The sequence below is a fragment of the Asparagus officinalis genome, chromosome 3 (assembly GCF_001876935.1).
Source record: "Asparagus officinalis chromosome 3, Aspof.V1, whole genome shotgun sequence".
In the NCBI taxonomy this organism is placed as follows: domain Eukaryota; kingdom Viridiplantae; phylum Streptophyta; class Magnoliopsida; order Asparagales; family Asparagaceae; genus Asparagus; species Asparagus officinalis.
The window spans coordinates 22,128,991-22,147,628 of record NC_033796.1 but is presented as its reverse complement, the minus strand read 5'-3'; the positions used below and the strand labels follow the sequence as shown (position 1 = coordinate 22,147,628).

General features: G+C 34.9%; 3 protein-coding genes across 3 annotated transcripts; 1 reads left to right on the top strand and 2 right to left on the bottom strand.

The window, feature by feature from the left end:
- LOC109832140 (early nodulin-like protein 1) lies at positions 5,067-6,016 on the bottom strand. Its single transcript, XM_020399577.1, has 2 exons — positions 5,670-6,016; positions 5,067-5,575 (listed from the first exon to the last, which is right to left on the bottom strand). Exons 1-2 carry the CDS (start codon positions 5,839-5,841, stop codon positions 5,166-5,168), a joined length of 582 nt encoding a protein of 193 aa, XP_020255166.1. The 5' UTR covers positions 5,842-6,016; the 3' UTR covers positions 5,067-5,165.
- LOC109834762 lies at positions 7,792-8,361 on the top strand. The gene has a single exon (XM_020402783.1). It carries the CDS (start codon positions 7,792-7,794, stop codon positions 8,359-8,361), a length of 570 nt encoding a protein of 189 aa, XP_020258372.1.
- On the bottom strand, positions 9,684-12,038 carry LOC109833353 (pentatricopeptide repeat-containing protein At1g12775, mitochondrial-like). Its single transcript, XM_020401001.1, has one exon. The coding sequence runs from the start codon at positions 11,975-11,977 to the stop codon at positions 10,388-10,390; it is 1,590 nt and encodes a 529-aa protein (XP_020256590.1). The 5' UTR covers positions 11,978-12,038; the 3' UTR covers positions 9,684-10,387.

Here is an 18,638-nt window from a genome sequence, read left to right as displayed (position 1 = left end):
TGATGCGATAAATTCTAAAATAAATTTGTACTTGTAATTTATAAATAATTTATTAATTATTAATAAAGAATTTATTTTTATTATTTTTTATTTGTACTTTATGTTATTTTAAGTGATTAATAAAATTATTGTTTTTTATTAATTTTTTTTGTCTTTTTTGTATAATTTAAATTTTAAATAAAATTAAAAAAAAAAGAAACCGGGCCGGTCCAGGCTCCGGTTTTACCCGGGCCGAGCCGTGCGGACCCGGATGGACAGGCCTAATGGAACCTGAGAAAAAGATGGCACAAATGATGGGGCATATATTTGCACCTTTTTCACTATAGTTTGATGTGATAGATGCATATATAAGATAAGCTGTGACGAAAGTATCTCGATAGAAGTACGTAGCAAGGAGAGAGAGCTAAAGGTCTCTATCATAGTTTGACAACAAAATGCATTGTATAGTCTAATCCACAGTAAAGTCATTGCTGTCTTGCAAAGAGAAATAGAGTGAAAAAAAAAATTTTGATCGAAAAACAGGGGTTATAACCCCGTTCATTAAAAAAACCAAAAACAAACAAAAGATTGTTAGTTACAAAAGCTTAGACACAAGTAGTATCTAAAAGGTTGTAATATAGAAAGGTAGAATTTTTACTAGTATTGATGTATAACTTTCTTCTCCCAAAGATCCATGAAGGTGAAGAGAGGGTCTTGCCGTCATTCCCCGTTGACACGGATTTAAGGGAGAACCAAAACCAGCCATACATGTGCATAATAAAAATTAAACTTTCTATGAAACAACAAGAAAAAACATAAAAGATAAGGGTATCTAGAAAGATATTTACATCATATATAAGCCAAAATAAAATGATCCAGTGAGATATCTTCTGCCTTCAAATACTTGCTCGAGAAAGAGGAGATTTTTCCAACCTGGCTGACAGTTCTCTAGCCGCTGCTCCTTGCCCATTACCTGACCATTCATATAATCCATATATTGTATTATTAACAATCTTCTTGTAGGAAAAACATGATTTATCAAATAAATTTTTATTCCTACTGATCCAAATGTTCCAGCAAATATAGGAGAAAAAACCACGCCAAATGTGTCCAGCACCTCCTCGAAGCTTGCTAATGATATGTATTAAATCTGAAAAGGATGGTGGCCATGTAAAAGGAAGAAAGTAGTTTTTAAAATGAGACCAGACATGCGATGATATTGTGCATGAGAAAAACAAATGATCCCTGGTTTCTGGTTCTGAACTACAGAAAATACATATCGAGTCTCCCATCCAACCCTTAGATAAAAGATTGTCCTTGGTATGGAGTTTGTTTCTGCATAGGAGCCAGATAAAGAAACTGATTCTAGATGGGGTTTTGGTCTTCCAAGTAACTTTGAAATGAGGTGATAGGATACCTCTTTGGTTTAGAAACTGATAAAAGGACTTGACTGTGAAAATACCAGAGCTTGTAAGCAGCCATCTAGGACTATCTGGAGAAACAGAAATTTGAAACTCCATTAAAAAATTCATTAGATTATCTTTCTCCATTTGAGTAGAAGAAGAGATACATCTTCTCATGATAGGTCTCCAATGCCAAATTGAATCTCTCAGAAATCCTTGACTAGCGATAGTAACATTTGGAGATAGAGCTAGCTTATAAATAGAAGGATAAAGACTGGCTATGGAGTTGAAACCAGTCCACTTATCTTCCCAAAATCTGATTGTGTCACCTAGACCCAAAGACCACAATATATTATGAAGAAACTCATGCTTAAAGGATAAGATGGCATTCCAGAAATGAGAATTTGATGCTCCTGAAATTGTCATTTGAAGGGATTGACCTCTGTTACAATACAGTTGACGAATGAAATTTCCAGTAATTGAATGATGATCAAGACATCTCCAAAGCCACTTAGATAGCAAGGCAATATTAAATAGATGGATATCCTTAACTCCTAATCCTCCTTCTGATTTGTTTAAACAAACTTTTCTCCAGCTGACTAGACACTTGAAGCCACTTGCTTTATCAGATCCTGTCCAAAGAAAGCCTTTTCTGATTTTATCAATTTTTTTTGTCACCCAAATTGGCAATTTGTAGAAGGACATGAAATATAAAGGGATTGAAGAAAGCACAGAATTAAGAAGAACTAATTTCCCTCCATAAGACAAGAATATGCAGTAATCAGAATATACAGAAATAGAGTGAAAAATGAAAGATGGAAAAGGAATCTAGGTATGATTTTCTAAGCTTTTTTTAGCAACCCACGTATGAAGAAACATTTGTTGGCAAATGGTTATGGTTAAGATGGAGGGATTAAGTAGAAGGGTTATTAATTAGTCTATTTATTAATCTTGTTGAGGTTAAATATCACACGGTCAAATAAAGTCACGGAGTTTGCAATGGGCCGTTTTCTTCTTCTACTTTATGTCTGATTCCGGACTTAGGATGATTGAACAATCTGCACACAATGAGTCGTAAGAGGGCGAGGATAAGTTCCCTCATAGTACCTCCGACGATCAAGTCAGGTGATGAACTTGAGCTTAAGTGGAGTAACAGAACTATGTGTTCTTGTTTTTGTGTAGTGCATGCTCTTGGGGGTTTTAGATTGCGAACCTCTAGCTATAGCGAATAACATCTGCATTTATAGGGGATGTCGAGGGCAGATTGGTCACTTCATGAATATGCAGTAAGACGGTAGTGAGGCGGTGAGTTAGAAAATAAGTCATCATTTGCTCTGCACGTGTTGGTTTGTAAGTGGCTGGAGTGGAGATCACTTCGGCAGCATTGGGAGCCGACAGCCGACAAGTCTTCGAGACTGTTGGGGACGGAGGCGTAATGATGACTATCAAAGATTATACAATGTTGAGAAGTGACACCTATGCTGACGGGTTTGAAATGAGGGAAACCCTTTAGCTTCGTCGAGAAGCATGGTTCTTAGGGTCATATCTTTGAGTTGCTGACTCTCGTGTCTACCGACACCGCCTTTTACGTCGACTCAGGAGTGTCAGCATGTCCGACTGGTTGGAATGTCCTCTCGTCTCAGCTAAAAACTATCTCTCGAGTCGATATCGACTCATCTAGGAGGTCAGGATCTCTCATGTTGACTGTCATCGCTTCTCGCGCCGACACTGGGGTGTCGACTTGTTGGGCTGGTTGAGATGCTGACTTATCAAGTCATATATTCGTGGAACAGATATGTCCTATAACAAATCTGAAGGATTAAAATTTTTTAATTCGTTAGGTTAATTTATTTTAATCATTTAGGTCATTTTTTGTGTTTGGGAATATAAAAGATTATGATCACTTTCTTCTTAAATAGAGGGGTTGTCTCTTGATCCATCTAAATAGGTGGATTTGTAAACCCCTCGTTTTGATATGTCAGCTCATTTTAACATCTCTAGAGGTGTTTATAAATCATTCTACTATTTTTAATGATCGACAAATTATGAGGGGTATCTCAGTTTATACCATATGTAACTTTTTTGTGTTTGACAAGTTACCTTTCTTAGCCCCTCACTCAACCCTTTGTCAAATGGGATGTTAATGCACATATGTGGTTGATCAGAAGTTCTATACTTTTGAGAAATATTAGAGTTAGTCCTTTACCTTTTATGGACAATTAATTATGGAGTTGCAGACTAAGGTCTGGTCTCATATGAGATTGCTCCTCTCTGGCTTCGTCGCTTCAGCACAACGATATGCCGTACAACACTAGTTTGATTTCATTACCGTGTTTTTAATAAGAAATTTTTGTGAAAAAATTTCACCTAACAAAGAAGAGGCAACGATGTTTTAAATGTAAAGTTGGAGAAAAGGCTAAATATCAGAAAACCACCCTCAACTTTCAAAATATCAAATAGACCCCCCCCCCCCTCCATTTAAATATAGGGATTATCACAAAAGCCCCTTTAGCTTTCATGTTTTAGTGGGAAACCCCCCTAATTTCCCTTGGTTCTGATAAAGTAGAAGGGTTATTAGTCTATTTATTAAGCTAAAGGATTAAAATTTTTAATTCGTTAGGTTAATTTATTTTAATCATTTAGGTCATTTTTTGTGTTTGAGAATATAAAAGATTATGATCACTTTTTTTTTAAAATTAGGGGTTGTCTCTTGATCCATGATATCTAAATAGGTGGATTTGTAAACCCCTCGTTTTGATATGTCAGCTCGTTTTAACATCTCTAGAGGTGTTTGTAAATCATTCTACTATTTTTAGTGATCGACAAATTATGAGGGGTAACTCAGTTTATACCATGTGTAACTTTTTTGTGTTGGCAAGTTACCCTTCTTAGCCCCTCGCTCAACCCTTTGTCAAATGGGATGCCGTTAATGCACATACAACCCTTCGTCAAATGGGATGCTAATGCACATACGTGGTTGATCAGAAGTTCTATACTGTTGAGAAATATCAAATAGACCCCCCCCCTCCATTTAAATATAGGGATTATCACAAAAGCCCCTTTAGCTTTCATGTTTTAGTGGGAAACCCCCCTAATTTCCCTTGGTTCTGATAAAATCTCAAAGTTACGGAGGGTTTTTTCATAACCCCAGATTTTATGATATTTCCAAAGTTAAGGGGGTTTTATGATATTTAGCTCTCGGAGAAAAACTAATATATCTTTCTACCAGAAATGATTAGAATTTGTTACATTGGCATCTTGAAAAATGTATTGGAGGCCTGTTTGTTACAGTAATATGTGACTCACTGGTACTACACCGTTTCGGCCCTTCCCAAATATCTGGCCCTTGAGATCCAACAATTGAAATTTAATTATCATTGTTCATTTTTTTTTCTTCTTCTTCTTGATGTGGGGGTCACATTTGTTTATGCTGCATTATAATTTTACAAAAATATCACCAACCTCAAGTCTATTCATATTAATTAGTAAAATTTTTAGTCTAATATGGGGGTATTTATTATGACATATCAAGTATTCCAATTGTCAAAACTCGCTAATTCAAAACGGCAAAAAGAAAATAAAAGAGAAGGATAAACGCGAAGAAATAATGATATCCACCCTCTATATAACGTACTTCCTTTCGGGAAGTAAAATCAACCAATCAATCCAGATACGTCAATAATAGAATTCAAAGACCATCATACCAATAATAAACTTAACAAAAAAAATTACAAATAAATAATGGCACAACATAGTACAATGCACGACTTAGGTGAATGGGCCTCACAGCACAAAGAAGAGCGACCCAATAAACGCCCCAATTGAGGCCATCAAGCCCATCATCTTATGAGAAGCTCCGTTAGAAGAATTTGATCCCTCGTTAGGATTCGTCGTTGATGGCATGAACACCATTGAGCCTAGAGGGGGAGGAGGAGGAGGAGAAGCAGAGGAAGAAGGAGATGGGGCCAAGCTAGTTCTGCTGCTGCGATCAGCCATAACTACAACAACCAAGGACTCGTTTTTGAGACAATTGCCTTTGTTACCACTAATGAAGTAAAATGGGCCGGATCGGGTAAACTTAAAGACCGTGTTCCCATCATCAAATGTGCGGATGGACGCTGACGTGTCACAGCTGCGGTAAGAACTCTCATCCACGAGGGCAACAGAGTCCGTGTCTCGTTGGTAGACAAATACTGCAATATATTCATAACGAAACGCCAGTTAAAGTTTTAAGGTTTTTCATAATTTCACATTGATCATATATTAATTTATACTTTAGAAGCTTACACAATGAGTCTCCAATCTGAAACCTTTGCTTCTCGGCCCATTGCCTGTATTCTTTAGGGTCGTTTGGGACTGACCAGCCCTTGGGCCCACCAACCTTGAATTGGGTTGCCCCAGCAGCAATTGACACAGCCAGAGCGAGGCTCAAAACTAGCAAATAATGAAATCCTGCCATGAGAACAAATCTGAGCAACCCGAGTGCTGGAAAACTGGGTGTTGATTGAGCCTAGCTAGGATTATTACTATTTGCTTGATTTGGGAGGAAGAGGCTTTGTGAAGTATTTATAGGAGTTCATGGATGACTTTTAGGCTCACCCTTTGTTCATTTCTCATCTTTTGGATATCTTAGGCTCTGGAGCAAAGCATATGAAGACTATTTTTGTATTAAAGGGTGGGATGGGTTGGTGAGCTTTTGTGTTAATTAAAAGGCTAATACTTTGCTTCTTGTCATGAGAATATTCATGGCTTGTAGATGAGGATATATGGCAAGCAATGAGAATTCAATCTGGAAAACTAAGTAGTTTGCTCTGGATCTCTTATGCTGCTTGATTTGTATTTTGTTGACAGTTTACGTCCACGTTCACCATGAGATGTGTGCCTCTCTTCTTATATAAACTATGTCTAGTCTGATTTTGAACACGCTATCTCCTGAACCCAGCTCCTCTCTGAACCAGGGCTCCCTTTGCATTCCTTCACCCTTTTTTCTTAAAATTAAAATTCCTATAAATTTTTTTTAAGCAGAAAACAGGGTGAGATTCCTTGTTCAAATATATATTGATATAGAATAAAGTCTAGAATATACAAAACGGTCATAAAAACTATAAAAAAGTGAAGAGGATAGGAACCGAAGAAGATTTTATCGAAGGGGAACGGACCCTAGTCGTCACCCTCCAGATAACAGCTGCAGTGTTTCCTAACCTTCCAGAGATCACAAGCCGATGAAAGTTGCAACAGTAGAAGGAATGGCTGCCAAAAAATAACAACCAGAAAGATAACACGACAGTCATCACCAAGCTTCTAATGGAACTATAAGCTAGACCTACTACTACACTAAAACAGAAGAGCAGTTTATCTCCAGGAGTTGAGAGAAAAGTACACACATCTGAAAATAAGACAACTGAGTCTAGGAACTAAAAGAACCGAGAGCTGGTAAGTGGAAGATTCTGCCAAAATGAAACTTCTACAATCGTGTTGTGATATTGGGGGAAGAATCGGACTTCTTTATGAATCAATAAAACCTACACTTCAACCCTAGCCTACTGTCTTCAGTCTCCATTATCCAATAAAATACATTTTATAGAGGAACCAAATAACTCTAACCCTAGTCCTAATTTCCGCGAGTTAGAATGAGATACAAACTCCACTCAACCACATAATCATAAAGAACGCCAATCTTGTCCAACCACAGAATCAAAGACTAAGGTTCCCACAATTTTTTTGCAATTTTCTTTTCCAATAACATAGTACAAGCAGTGCTAACATGAGTCTGTTTAGTGCTAAATCAAAATTTATTTAAAAAGTGATCTGATGCAGAGAACTCTATATATCAAAAAGAATTTTCCTTTTCCCTTATGCAAGTTTTCCAAAAAAAAAATGGAAAAAAAAAAGGGAAGAGCAAGGGGAAAAACAAGGAGTTTTCAAGCGCAAGCTGTTATTATTATTATTATTTTACTTATTTAACTATAAAGAATGGATCCGTAATAATTGTTTCAAACTTGGAAACTTTTATGGCAAAATCCTGCTCAATTAGAACAAAGAATGAAAGTCTATAGCATTCATCTCTCTCGTCTTTAATTGTTCAGTTTCAAGCGTTTCCAACCATCCCGTGCATCATGAAACGTCCTTGTTTTAAATACCAAAATTAACTTCTAACTCCATCATCACCCTTGATGTCATCCTCAGCACAAAATCCACGGCCGAGATCAACCGAAGAATTAGCCAAAACAGAGAACATGAAGTCTGCAAAACAAACAAACACATGAACCCATAAAACTCACATATACTACTCCACCAACACCTTGCCTTAATCTACACCAACATCACAAGCCTCCAACAAAACTTCCCTCAACTCTACTTAAACCTCCAAAAATTAACATAACCAACCAAAATAAAAAAACCAAGAAAAATGAAGCCCAGTGCAAGAAAATGCTTGATAACCTGCTGCATTGTAACAACAACCATCATCCTCCTCCTCATTGTAACCCTAGTTATCCTGTACTTCACACTCCTCAAGCCAAAACAGCCAGAAGTAGTTGCAACTCCTGTCAATCTCCAGCACATTGAGTTCGGTATCTTTCCTATTATAACTCTAGAAGTTACCCTTGGAATCGATGTCTTCATCAAAAACAGGAATTACGCAGGATTGAAGTATAAAAATACAAGTACTACGATCTATTACCGGGGAAATTCTGTTGGTGAGGCTCCAATCCCTGCAGGAGAGATTGAAGCTAGGTCAACACAGAATATAAGTACTCTGATAGAGTTGGAGATAGATAAGATGGCATCGAATCCTAGCTTTTTGCCTGATGTGATGACGGGGATGTTGAACATGACTTCAGGGTCAACAGTGGAGGGTGATGCGATAATACTGAAGATTTTCAAGATTCATGCGACGTCACTGGTGAATTGTGATATTACTGTGTTTTTGAAGAACAGGACTAATACTGCGAATTGTTTTTCTACTGTTAAGATTTGATCTGTGTTTGTTTCGTTTTTTTTTTTTTTTTTTTTTTTGTTTTTTTTTTTTTTTTTTTTTTTTTTTTTTTTGATGATGATGAAGAATCTCATCTGGCTCATTTAATCTATGTTTTTTCCCTGATACATTTATCTTCATCAGCTGGCCATTAGATGTCTCTTTAGTACGACAAATTCAGGATGCTGCCTCCCTATGAACTCTTGCAACTAGTTATATCATATGCCTTTTTGTAGTATATCTGCTATGCTAAAAAAAATATTGATCTAGGTTTAAACTCTATAGTGATATTGAGGATTGACACATTTTGTTCGGCTTAGCTTTTCTCATCCAAATATAGATAAAGATTCCTGCAATTTGGAATAAACATCTAAGGTTTTATAATCCTATATGCATAGTAACATAGTTGTGCAATATCACATTTCACAAATGCGTATATCATGGTATAAAAATATTAACCACACATAAGTGCACACCGATACATCTATGGTCATTTGCTCCTCTACGGTATCAATCAAACACAATACTGATAATCACCACCTATTCTACTTCACAAAAATCCTTTAGATGGGATTGTTGAATTCTAGGCTAGTTTAAGATATGGTAACATATAGCTTGGATTCCTTTTAGTTACAATAACCAAAACGAAAGGGAAAAAAATACTCAGAAAGAATAATCTTTGACGTTTGACATAGTACCCCCTAATCACGGTCAGAGTGACCTTGGGAGCAAGGGTGAGCGCAAAGTTCAGGAGGCTGTTGGGCATACCTACGGCTACTGGGGGCTTTGGTCTAAGGATGCAGTAGTATATAGTGACAACTAGTATGAGAAAATGCGAAGGACTCTAACCTTCGTTGCCTTGAGGCTTGAGGTTTTCCTTCATTCAAAAATCTAAGAAATGCCCTACAAATATACTGCACGTTTTCTCAAATTAGTACGAAATTGTTTTCTCAAATTTAGTACGAAATTACTTCTGCTTTATTCCATGAACATAAGAAGCAGGCTTCAGAAGAATATAGCACAAGACTGTCTGATGTGAATATCTTTGGAACCCAAACACAAGAGCATGACTAGATGAACAGATCACCAAAATAAAGCAGCAAGACAAAAAATTAAAAGAACAAAGGTATAAAAAAGAACAAGAGACAGTAAATTTAAAGCGTGCATACTTAAAAGTCCACACATCAGCATAAGATAATCTTTACGATTTTGCTAAAATGACTACTTATAAGAAGATTTATATGCAAGTAAAAGCAAGATATTGAGAAGAAGAGATACCTCCAAAATGGATTATACAAAGTATATCAAGAACATGAAAAGGAAATCCAGCAGAATCAACCCGAGCAACCAGTGGATATTAAAGTAATATTATAGAAATCAAGCAGCAAGAAAGAGACAAGAAGAACTATTTGCAGGCTCCACTACATACTCTGTGAAGATGACCAAACTTTATGTGATAGATGGTGCTCTGGTTAACTCATGGCCTTTTACTGGAAGAAATCACTAGCAACCTCTGGAATTTTGCATATAGCCTTGTAAGCAAGCAAAGGTTTTGGTTGAATTTTTTACAGCAATACCGTCAAATAAATCAACTAACAGAAAAATAAGACACCTTCAAAAGCTAAATATGCAATTTTTTCTAATCTGTACGGTGCAAAATTCTACCAAACATTAAAAAAAATGTCTCCAGTTCTCCCCCCTCCTTATTCAGTAGCATAACTTAGGAATATAGCAAGCTGTTCATATCACAGTTGTCTATGGAAAGAAATTCATGCAAAAGGCAAATTTCTCCCCTCCCCTGAATGAACTATTCAAAAGGCAAATTTCTATCTTTCAAGAAATTCCTTCATGCTAACACACTGTTATACCTTCTGTATCATGCTTCATGCTATGTAATGTTCTTCCTGAGGACCGATATTTTCCTTGATGACAGTTCGGTTTCTCAAGCCGATTAGCTAATCGTTTGTTTGTATGTTCATTTAATAAAGCTAATTCTTGGCATGACAAAGGCTTTCCTTACCTACACATTTCACTTGAACAGTCTCATATAAGTTTTGGCATTGGGCTGATGCCCTTTTTCTGTCATTTCTTTCATAAAGTGCAAGGCCCGATCCATATCCCCGGACTTGCACAAACCAAATATCATTGTGGTATAGATAGCCATGTTCGGTTCAAGACCATACCGTGCCATATCACACAGTAAATTTTCTGCAGCTTCAAAATTTTTAGCCTCACAAAACCCCTCCATCAATACAGAGAACATTATTACGTCAGGCTTAACACCGTTCTTCTGAATGTCCCTTACCACTTCTTGTGCAGCCTCAATGTTTCCGATCTTACAAAATCCGTCAATCAAGGTTGTGTACGCACGCAAATCAGGGCTCAATCCTTTATCAGTAACCTCCATAAATAACTCTTTGGCCCTCTCCATGTTGCCCATTTTGCAAAATGCGTTAATCAAGATATTATAAGCAACAATATCATTAAATTCCATGGTTTCTCCCATTTGATGAAAATGTTGAACTGCATCCTCCAACTTGCCTATTTTGCATAAACCTTCAAGCAAGGTGCAATATATGAACTTATCAAGGTTGATCCCCTGTTGAGTCATTATGTCTATTACCCTTATCGCCTCCTCTAGCTTCCCACCTACACAAAGCCCCTTTATCACAATCGTAAATGTCTTTATATTCGGACTAGGACCATTCTTAACCATATCATCAAGCATTTTCAAAGCTTCGTCCAACTTCCCACTCACACAATACCCATGAATCAAGGTATTGCATGTAATCAAATTCGGAGCAACACCCATCTCCGGCATCTCATCAAAAAGCAATCTTGCTTCAACCAACATCCTCTCCCGACAGAAAACATCAAGAAAACAAGTGCAGCTCACAATATCAACCCCAATCCCTGCCTTCTTCATCCACCCATAAACCAACCTCGCCTCAATAATTTTCCTCTCCTTACACAATGAAGCAAGCACACAATTACAATTCACCCCGCTCGGCTCCACTCCACCCATCATCATCTCTGTCATAAGCTTCAAACCCATTAAGGAATCCATGCTCTCCTTTCGAGAAACAACCCCAATAAGCATCGAATATGTGTACACATTCGGGCTCCACCCTTTCCTCTTCATCCATTCCAAAACCCGAAAAGCATCACCAACCCGGTTCTCTTTACAATACCCTTTAACAAGAGTGTTAAATGAGACGGGATCGGGTGACAAGCCCCATTGCGGCATTTCGTCGAACAGTTTCTGGGCATGGTCAATTTGGTGAGCTTGGCAGTAACAGTTGAGAACTATGTTAGCGGAGATTAGATCAGGGGTGATTTTGTGATGGAGGAGGGAGTTGTAGAGAGAGATGGCGGATTGGAATTGGTGGGTTTTGGAGAGAGAGGAGAAGATGGGGTTGAGGAGTGAAGGGGGAGGAGGGGAGGTTGAAGAGGGGAGAGAGGAGAGGAGGGTGGAGATTGCTGCTGAAGTGTCGTTGGAATTGAGGTGAGAGAGGATGAGGGAGGCTGTGGATGATGGGAATGAGGAGAGAGAGCGAGAGGAGAGAGAGGGAGAAGGGAGTTTGGCTAAAGGGAAGGTGGTACTCGTTCTTGAAAACATGGCGGCTTTTGGGTTTAATGGTTTCTTCTTCGGTTCTAATAACTGTAAAAATACACAATTTCTTAATGAATTTCTCATATCCGTGCTAGTCAAAATTCCAAATGGATACGAATGAAATGACTGGAAAATAAGTCATATCAGCTACAAGACAAAGGAAAATGATAGGGGCACACCCCTAATCACATCTCAAACCATATTCTCTCTCTCATATGTTACAGTACACCGGCCCCACATAGGATTTTAAAATTTTAAAATCTCATATGAAGCTCGGTGTACTATAGCATATGAGAGAGGATGTGTGGTTTAGGATATGGTTGGGGGTGTGTCCCTAGTGCCACCCCAAGACAAAACTGATAAAACTCAAAAAGTTTACGCGTTACCTGTAAGATACAAGAGCGTTGGGATTCGAAACAGTCAAATCGATCCTTCCGGATCTTGTTAGAAAGTTGAACAAGAAAGAAATTCACCATAAATAAAGATCAAAACTTACAAGAATAGTAAAAGAGACGAACACATAGATTTAACGAGATTCGGCAACGTGCCTACGTACTCGGGAGCCACACCACACAATTCTTTGATTAATTGAAGAAGGAATACAAGCACTTAAACTAGGGTTTAATCTCTCTGGGATTCTCTCTTTCTAAAAACTCTCTTTCAGATAGTTTCTGATGGACTAATAAACCCTAAAAACGTTTGGGTATTTATATCAATCTGAATCAAAACATAATCCAAAACAGTTTAGAAAACTGCCAGCTCGACTCGCAGTCGACCGTCGAACCAGTCGCGATCGACCGGATAAACGACAGAACCCAGACTGCGCTTATAGGGTTTTCGCGGTCGACTGAACCTTCTGTCGCGGATGACCGGAAAAAGTCCAGAGACTTACTTAGGTCCAGGGTCCAGGCGCGGTCGACCGCACCAACCGTCGCAATTGACCGAAAAAAGTCCAGAGACCTTTTCCTGTCCCGTGCACGTTCGCGGTCGACCGCCGAGACCATCGCGGTCGACTGTATTGCAATTTTCATGTTTCCTTCGTTTTGCTTCGTCTTCCTGATTCTAGCTTCAGCTTGAGCTTTTGATCTACACTTAGACTAACAAAGTGTAGTCCAAATAAAAGAAATTTTCTTAAATTATAGTTCGCCAACAAATTCAGCATGCCAACAAATTTGTTAGATACAGAGGTCATGAAAATCAAACAGAAATCCATCAATTCAAGGTCAATTAGTGTTTACCCTTTATCAATTCAAATTTTCAGATGTACGGATTCGGATAGTTACCCACATTCATGACCCACATCCCATCAAAATTTTAGAAGGGATTTTTCGACATTAGTCTCTTAAATCTTCAATAGTCTAATCTTTATATTTTGATATTAGTGCTCTGAATCATATGGGTGGTACTAGAGGCACACCTCCAACCACAACCTCAACCACACCTCCTTTCTCATTTGTTACAGTGCACCGGATCCCACATGGGATTTTAAAATTTTAAAATCTCATGTGGGGCCCGGTGCAAATGAGAGAATGGTGTAATTAAGGTTATGGTTGAGGGTGTGCCCCTATCATTTTCCGAATCATATAGCCGTGTTGAAATTTGTCCCCCTGGTTAGGGCTGTTTGATTTGAATGGAATATTTGGTTATTTAACTATTATATATAAGAGGGACCGATCGACCATTCCATTCCTCTGTCACGAGCTCGAACCCATTATCAATCAAATTCATACCCGTTTAGAAACTAAAACCTGTTCAGCGTTACAAACCCAAACTTACTTCTCCTTTTCCTCTTCCCTTCCTTCTTATGGACTCATCCACCGCTCCATCTCTACTCTTAACCTCCTCCTTAACCTTCTCTGCTCCCATCTTAATCCCACCACCCAACTCAATCTTTGCCGTAGAGATTATGCCTCCATCCTCTTCCCTCCCCTCCTTTCACCTCCCCTTCTCAATTCCTTGCCAGCATTAAGGGGTGCAAACCCACTTTCTGATTCTCAGGAAGTTTACATGGGCGACGGAGGTTCTGGGGTTGCACGAGAAGATTCTAGAAGAGAACGAGAAGAATCAGGGACAAATTTTCAAAACAATCATGTTTGAACTTTTATTTTTAAAAAACGACCTATTTTACACTTTTTTCAAAAACCGACCTTGTTTCAGCCTCAGCGTTGAAACCAGGTCGATTTCTGAAAACATTTTTCAGAAACTTAAAGGGAATTCAACTCTCGTGAAGTTTAGCAAAATTTTAAGTAACCGTTAAAACTTTACGGGAGTTCGTGAAGTTTGTTACAGTGTAAAAACTCCACGATCCCCTAAATATAAATTGGGAGAAACTGATCAAAATCACCAAAAAACACCCCGGGAAAAAAAGAAAGATAAATAGGGAGAAGCAGCTCAGCAGCCCCCGCCTCGAAATCAAGACCCCCTCCTTCTTCCGCTGCCCAATCTCCCTTGAGGTCATGCGCTCCCCCGTCAGCCTCTGCACCGGCGTCACCTACGATCGCCGGTCGATCCAGCACTGACTCGACTCCGGGAACACCACTTGCCCTGCCACCATGATCCCCCTCCCCTCCACCGACCTCGTCCCTAACCTCGTCAACGTTATCGTTTCTGTTGTGTCAAATGAAGAACTGAAGTTGGTGGGGGCTGGGTTAAAAGTTGTGTCTTTGATTTTGAGTTTGGATTGCATTGAAGAGGGAAAACAAAGATTGGTCATATGCTGGAAGAAGTTTTGGAAGTGAAATAATTTTGTCTTTTGCGGGAAGAAGTTTTAAAACTTCGCAAGTCATCGTTCTTTCTCCATCCATCAGATGTCATTACTCATTCTTTTTTCCCTTTTTTAGTAGCTGAGGTTAGTAGGTGCTAACAGTGTGAACATGCCATGTAATTTATCAGCACTTTTAAAACTTCATGGGTGTTCAACTCGCGTGAGGTTTTTAAGAAATTAAACTGAACTTCCGTGAAGTTAAAAAATCTGCTAAACTTCACGGGAGTTCAACTCCCGTGAAGTTTCGGATAAATTTTTTTAAAAACCGCCTGGTTTCAACTCCAGAACTGAAACCAGGTCGGTTTTTAAAAATAAGTACAAAAGCGTCGTTTTTTGAAAATAAATAGTGAAAGGGGTTGGTTTTGAAAATTTGTCCGAAGAAACAGAGGAAAGGAGCAAATGTGGACGGATTTTCAAAACCAACCTATTTCCAAATTTAATCCCAAAAACACCTGTTTTGAACTTATTTTCAAAAACCGACCTGGTGTCAGCCCTGGCGCTGAAACCAGGTTGGTTTTTGAAAAAAAAAATTCCGAAACTTCATGGGAGTTGAACTCCCATGTTGAACTCCCGTGAAGTTTAGTAAATCTGCTAAACTTCACGGGAGTTCAACTCCCGTGAAGTTTCATAGTTCAAAAAAAAATTTGAACTATGAAACTTCACGAGAGTTGAACTCCCGTAAAGTTTAGCAGCTTTACTAAACTTCACGGGAGTTCAAATCCCGTGAAGTTTCGGAAGCTTTTTCACAAAAACTGACTTGGTTTCAGCGCCAATGCTGAAAACATGTTGGTTTTTGCAAATAAGTTCAAAACAGGTCGTTTTTTGAGATTAAATGTTCAAATAGGGTGGTTTTGAAAATTTGTCCGAGCAAATGTACTTGCATTGTTTGGGGTAGTCTCATGGTGGAGAGAAGAAGATGATCACGACCATGAAGATGTTGATAATTGATAACAAATAAGGAGATAGAGTGGGATATGCTTAGGGGGTGTTTGTTTCACTTTTATTTTGGGATATAGGGTGGATATCAAGTTTTGGGATGTAAAAAGTGCTTTTTTTTGAGTTTTGGTATTCCTTAAACTTTGTTTGTTTCACTTTTTTTTTGGGATATTGACTCCCTAAATTATAAAAAAATAATATATTTTTAGGATTTGTGAAATCATCTCTTTTGTTTCAACTTCTTTTGGGCATATAAGGTGATTTACAAGTTTTTGGGTTTACAGAATCCATAAACCATGTTTGACTTTCAAAACCAATTTATAGCGATATTGAATCCCCAAATAATAAAAAACTATTATATTTTAGGAATTCGTGAAATCATACAATTGAGAGAGGATGTAGGTTGGATATTGATGCTATTATGCCCTTATAAATTATAAGATTAATATACAGATTAATATATTAAATATAAATATTTATAAATAATATAATATTAATATAATACATCTATTCTCTATAATTATAGGAGGACCCAAGATCACTGTCATGCCTTTAGATGCTACAGTAAATTACTGATAGATAATATATATATATATAATATATATATATATAATATATTTAATATATATTATTATTTATTATAATAATAAATATATATATAATTATATTATATATATATATATATATATATATATATATTATATAATATATATATATTATATAATATATATATAATATATAATATATAATTTAATATTATAGTATTAAATATATATATTATATAATAAACACATATAATAATATAGATATAATATAGATTAATTTAATATTATATATAATATTATATAGTAATAATATTATATATATATATTATATAATATTATATAAATAATATATATAAAATATATGTAATATATAGAACACTATAGATATATATATATATATATATACTATATATATATATATATATATATTATATATATATATATATATATATATATATAGTATATATATATATATATATATATATATATATATATATATATTATGATATATATAATATATATATATATTATATATTATATATTATATATATATATATATATAGTATATATAAATATAATATATGAATATAATATATTATAATTATATATATTTATATAATATATAATATATTTATAAATAATATATATATAAATATATGTTAATATATATTAAACATATAATATATATATATATATATATATATATATATATATATATATATATATATTATATATATTATATTATAATAATATTAAATATATTATAAATATATATATAATATATAATTTAATATATATATACATATTATATTATATATATTATTTATAATATATAATAAAATATATATGTATAATATATAATATATATTAATATTTATAATTTATATATGTATATAATAATATAATTTATAATTAATATAAATAATAATATATAATATATTTATATTATATATTAATATACGTTATATTATACTAATAAAACAATATATAAATATAGATAATTTATTATATATAATATATAATATTATATATATAATTAATATTATATATATATATATAATAATATTATATAATATATATTATATATATAAATAATATATTAGTTAAATATATGATAATATAGTAATAACATAATATATATATATATATATTAATATAATATAATATAATATATATATATATATATATATATATATATATATATATATATATATAATAAAATATTAATATTATATATATATATATGTTATATAATATATAATATATATATAATATATAATAATATATATGTAATATATATATATATTATATATTATGTTAATATATAAATTATATATAATTACAATATATATAATATATATTTATATCTTACTTATATATACTTATATAATAAATAATATATATAATATATATATAATTATAGACATAAGTAATATATAATGTATAATATTATAAATATAATAATATTATATATATTATATAATATACTTATAAATAATATATATATAATATATTGTAATATATATAACATATAATATATATATATATATATATATATATTATATATATTATAGTTTATATAATTTATGCTTATATATATATGTTATATATATTAGATGTTTTCCTAATATAAATAATATACTATATAATATAATATATAGATATATATATAATAAATAATAATATAATATATATAATATATAATATAGATAATTTATATATAATATATAATATTATAATATAAAATAATATTATATATATATATACTATATCTATAATTATATATTATATTATATATATATTATATATTATATATTCAACAACCACCAATGTTCATGCTGTTAGTAAATGCCTGCCAAAAATTACTGTAGCAATTACTATACATATATACTTATATATATATATTACATATATTATATATAATATTTAGGGGCCAAAAATGTGTCCCAGGCCCCAAAAGCGAAAGCTTCATGTGGCCTGCCCCCTTGTATTTTGCCCCACTGTGATTCAGCCACCCAAATACACGATCTGTATTTTGTGTTAAGGCCCCAAAGCCTACCAGATCCTGAAAAAAACCCAAAAACAAAGTTACAAATTTACCCTTTGATTTGATGAGCTTGGTAACTGCGCCCCATCCCTTTTAACCCCATCCCATCTCTCTCTCTCTCTCTCTCTCTCTCTCTCTTCTTTCTTCTCTCTCTCCACTCTATCTTTTTTATCTCAGCTTCTCCATTCTCTCTCACTTCCGTCATCGGCCGTGAAATCATTCAGACTGAGAGGGTCGTGGAAAGGCCGAAGGCTGAGGACGGTGGTCATGGAAGCTCGGAGGTCGCGGGAGTCGTCTTAGAAACAGCTCGTGAACGCGGTTCAACAACAAACACGGAAACATGGTTCCGGGGGCCCGCGAGCTGACGGAGCCCTG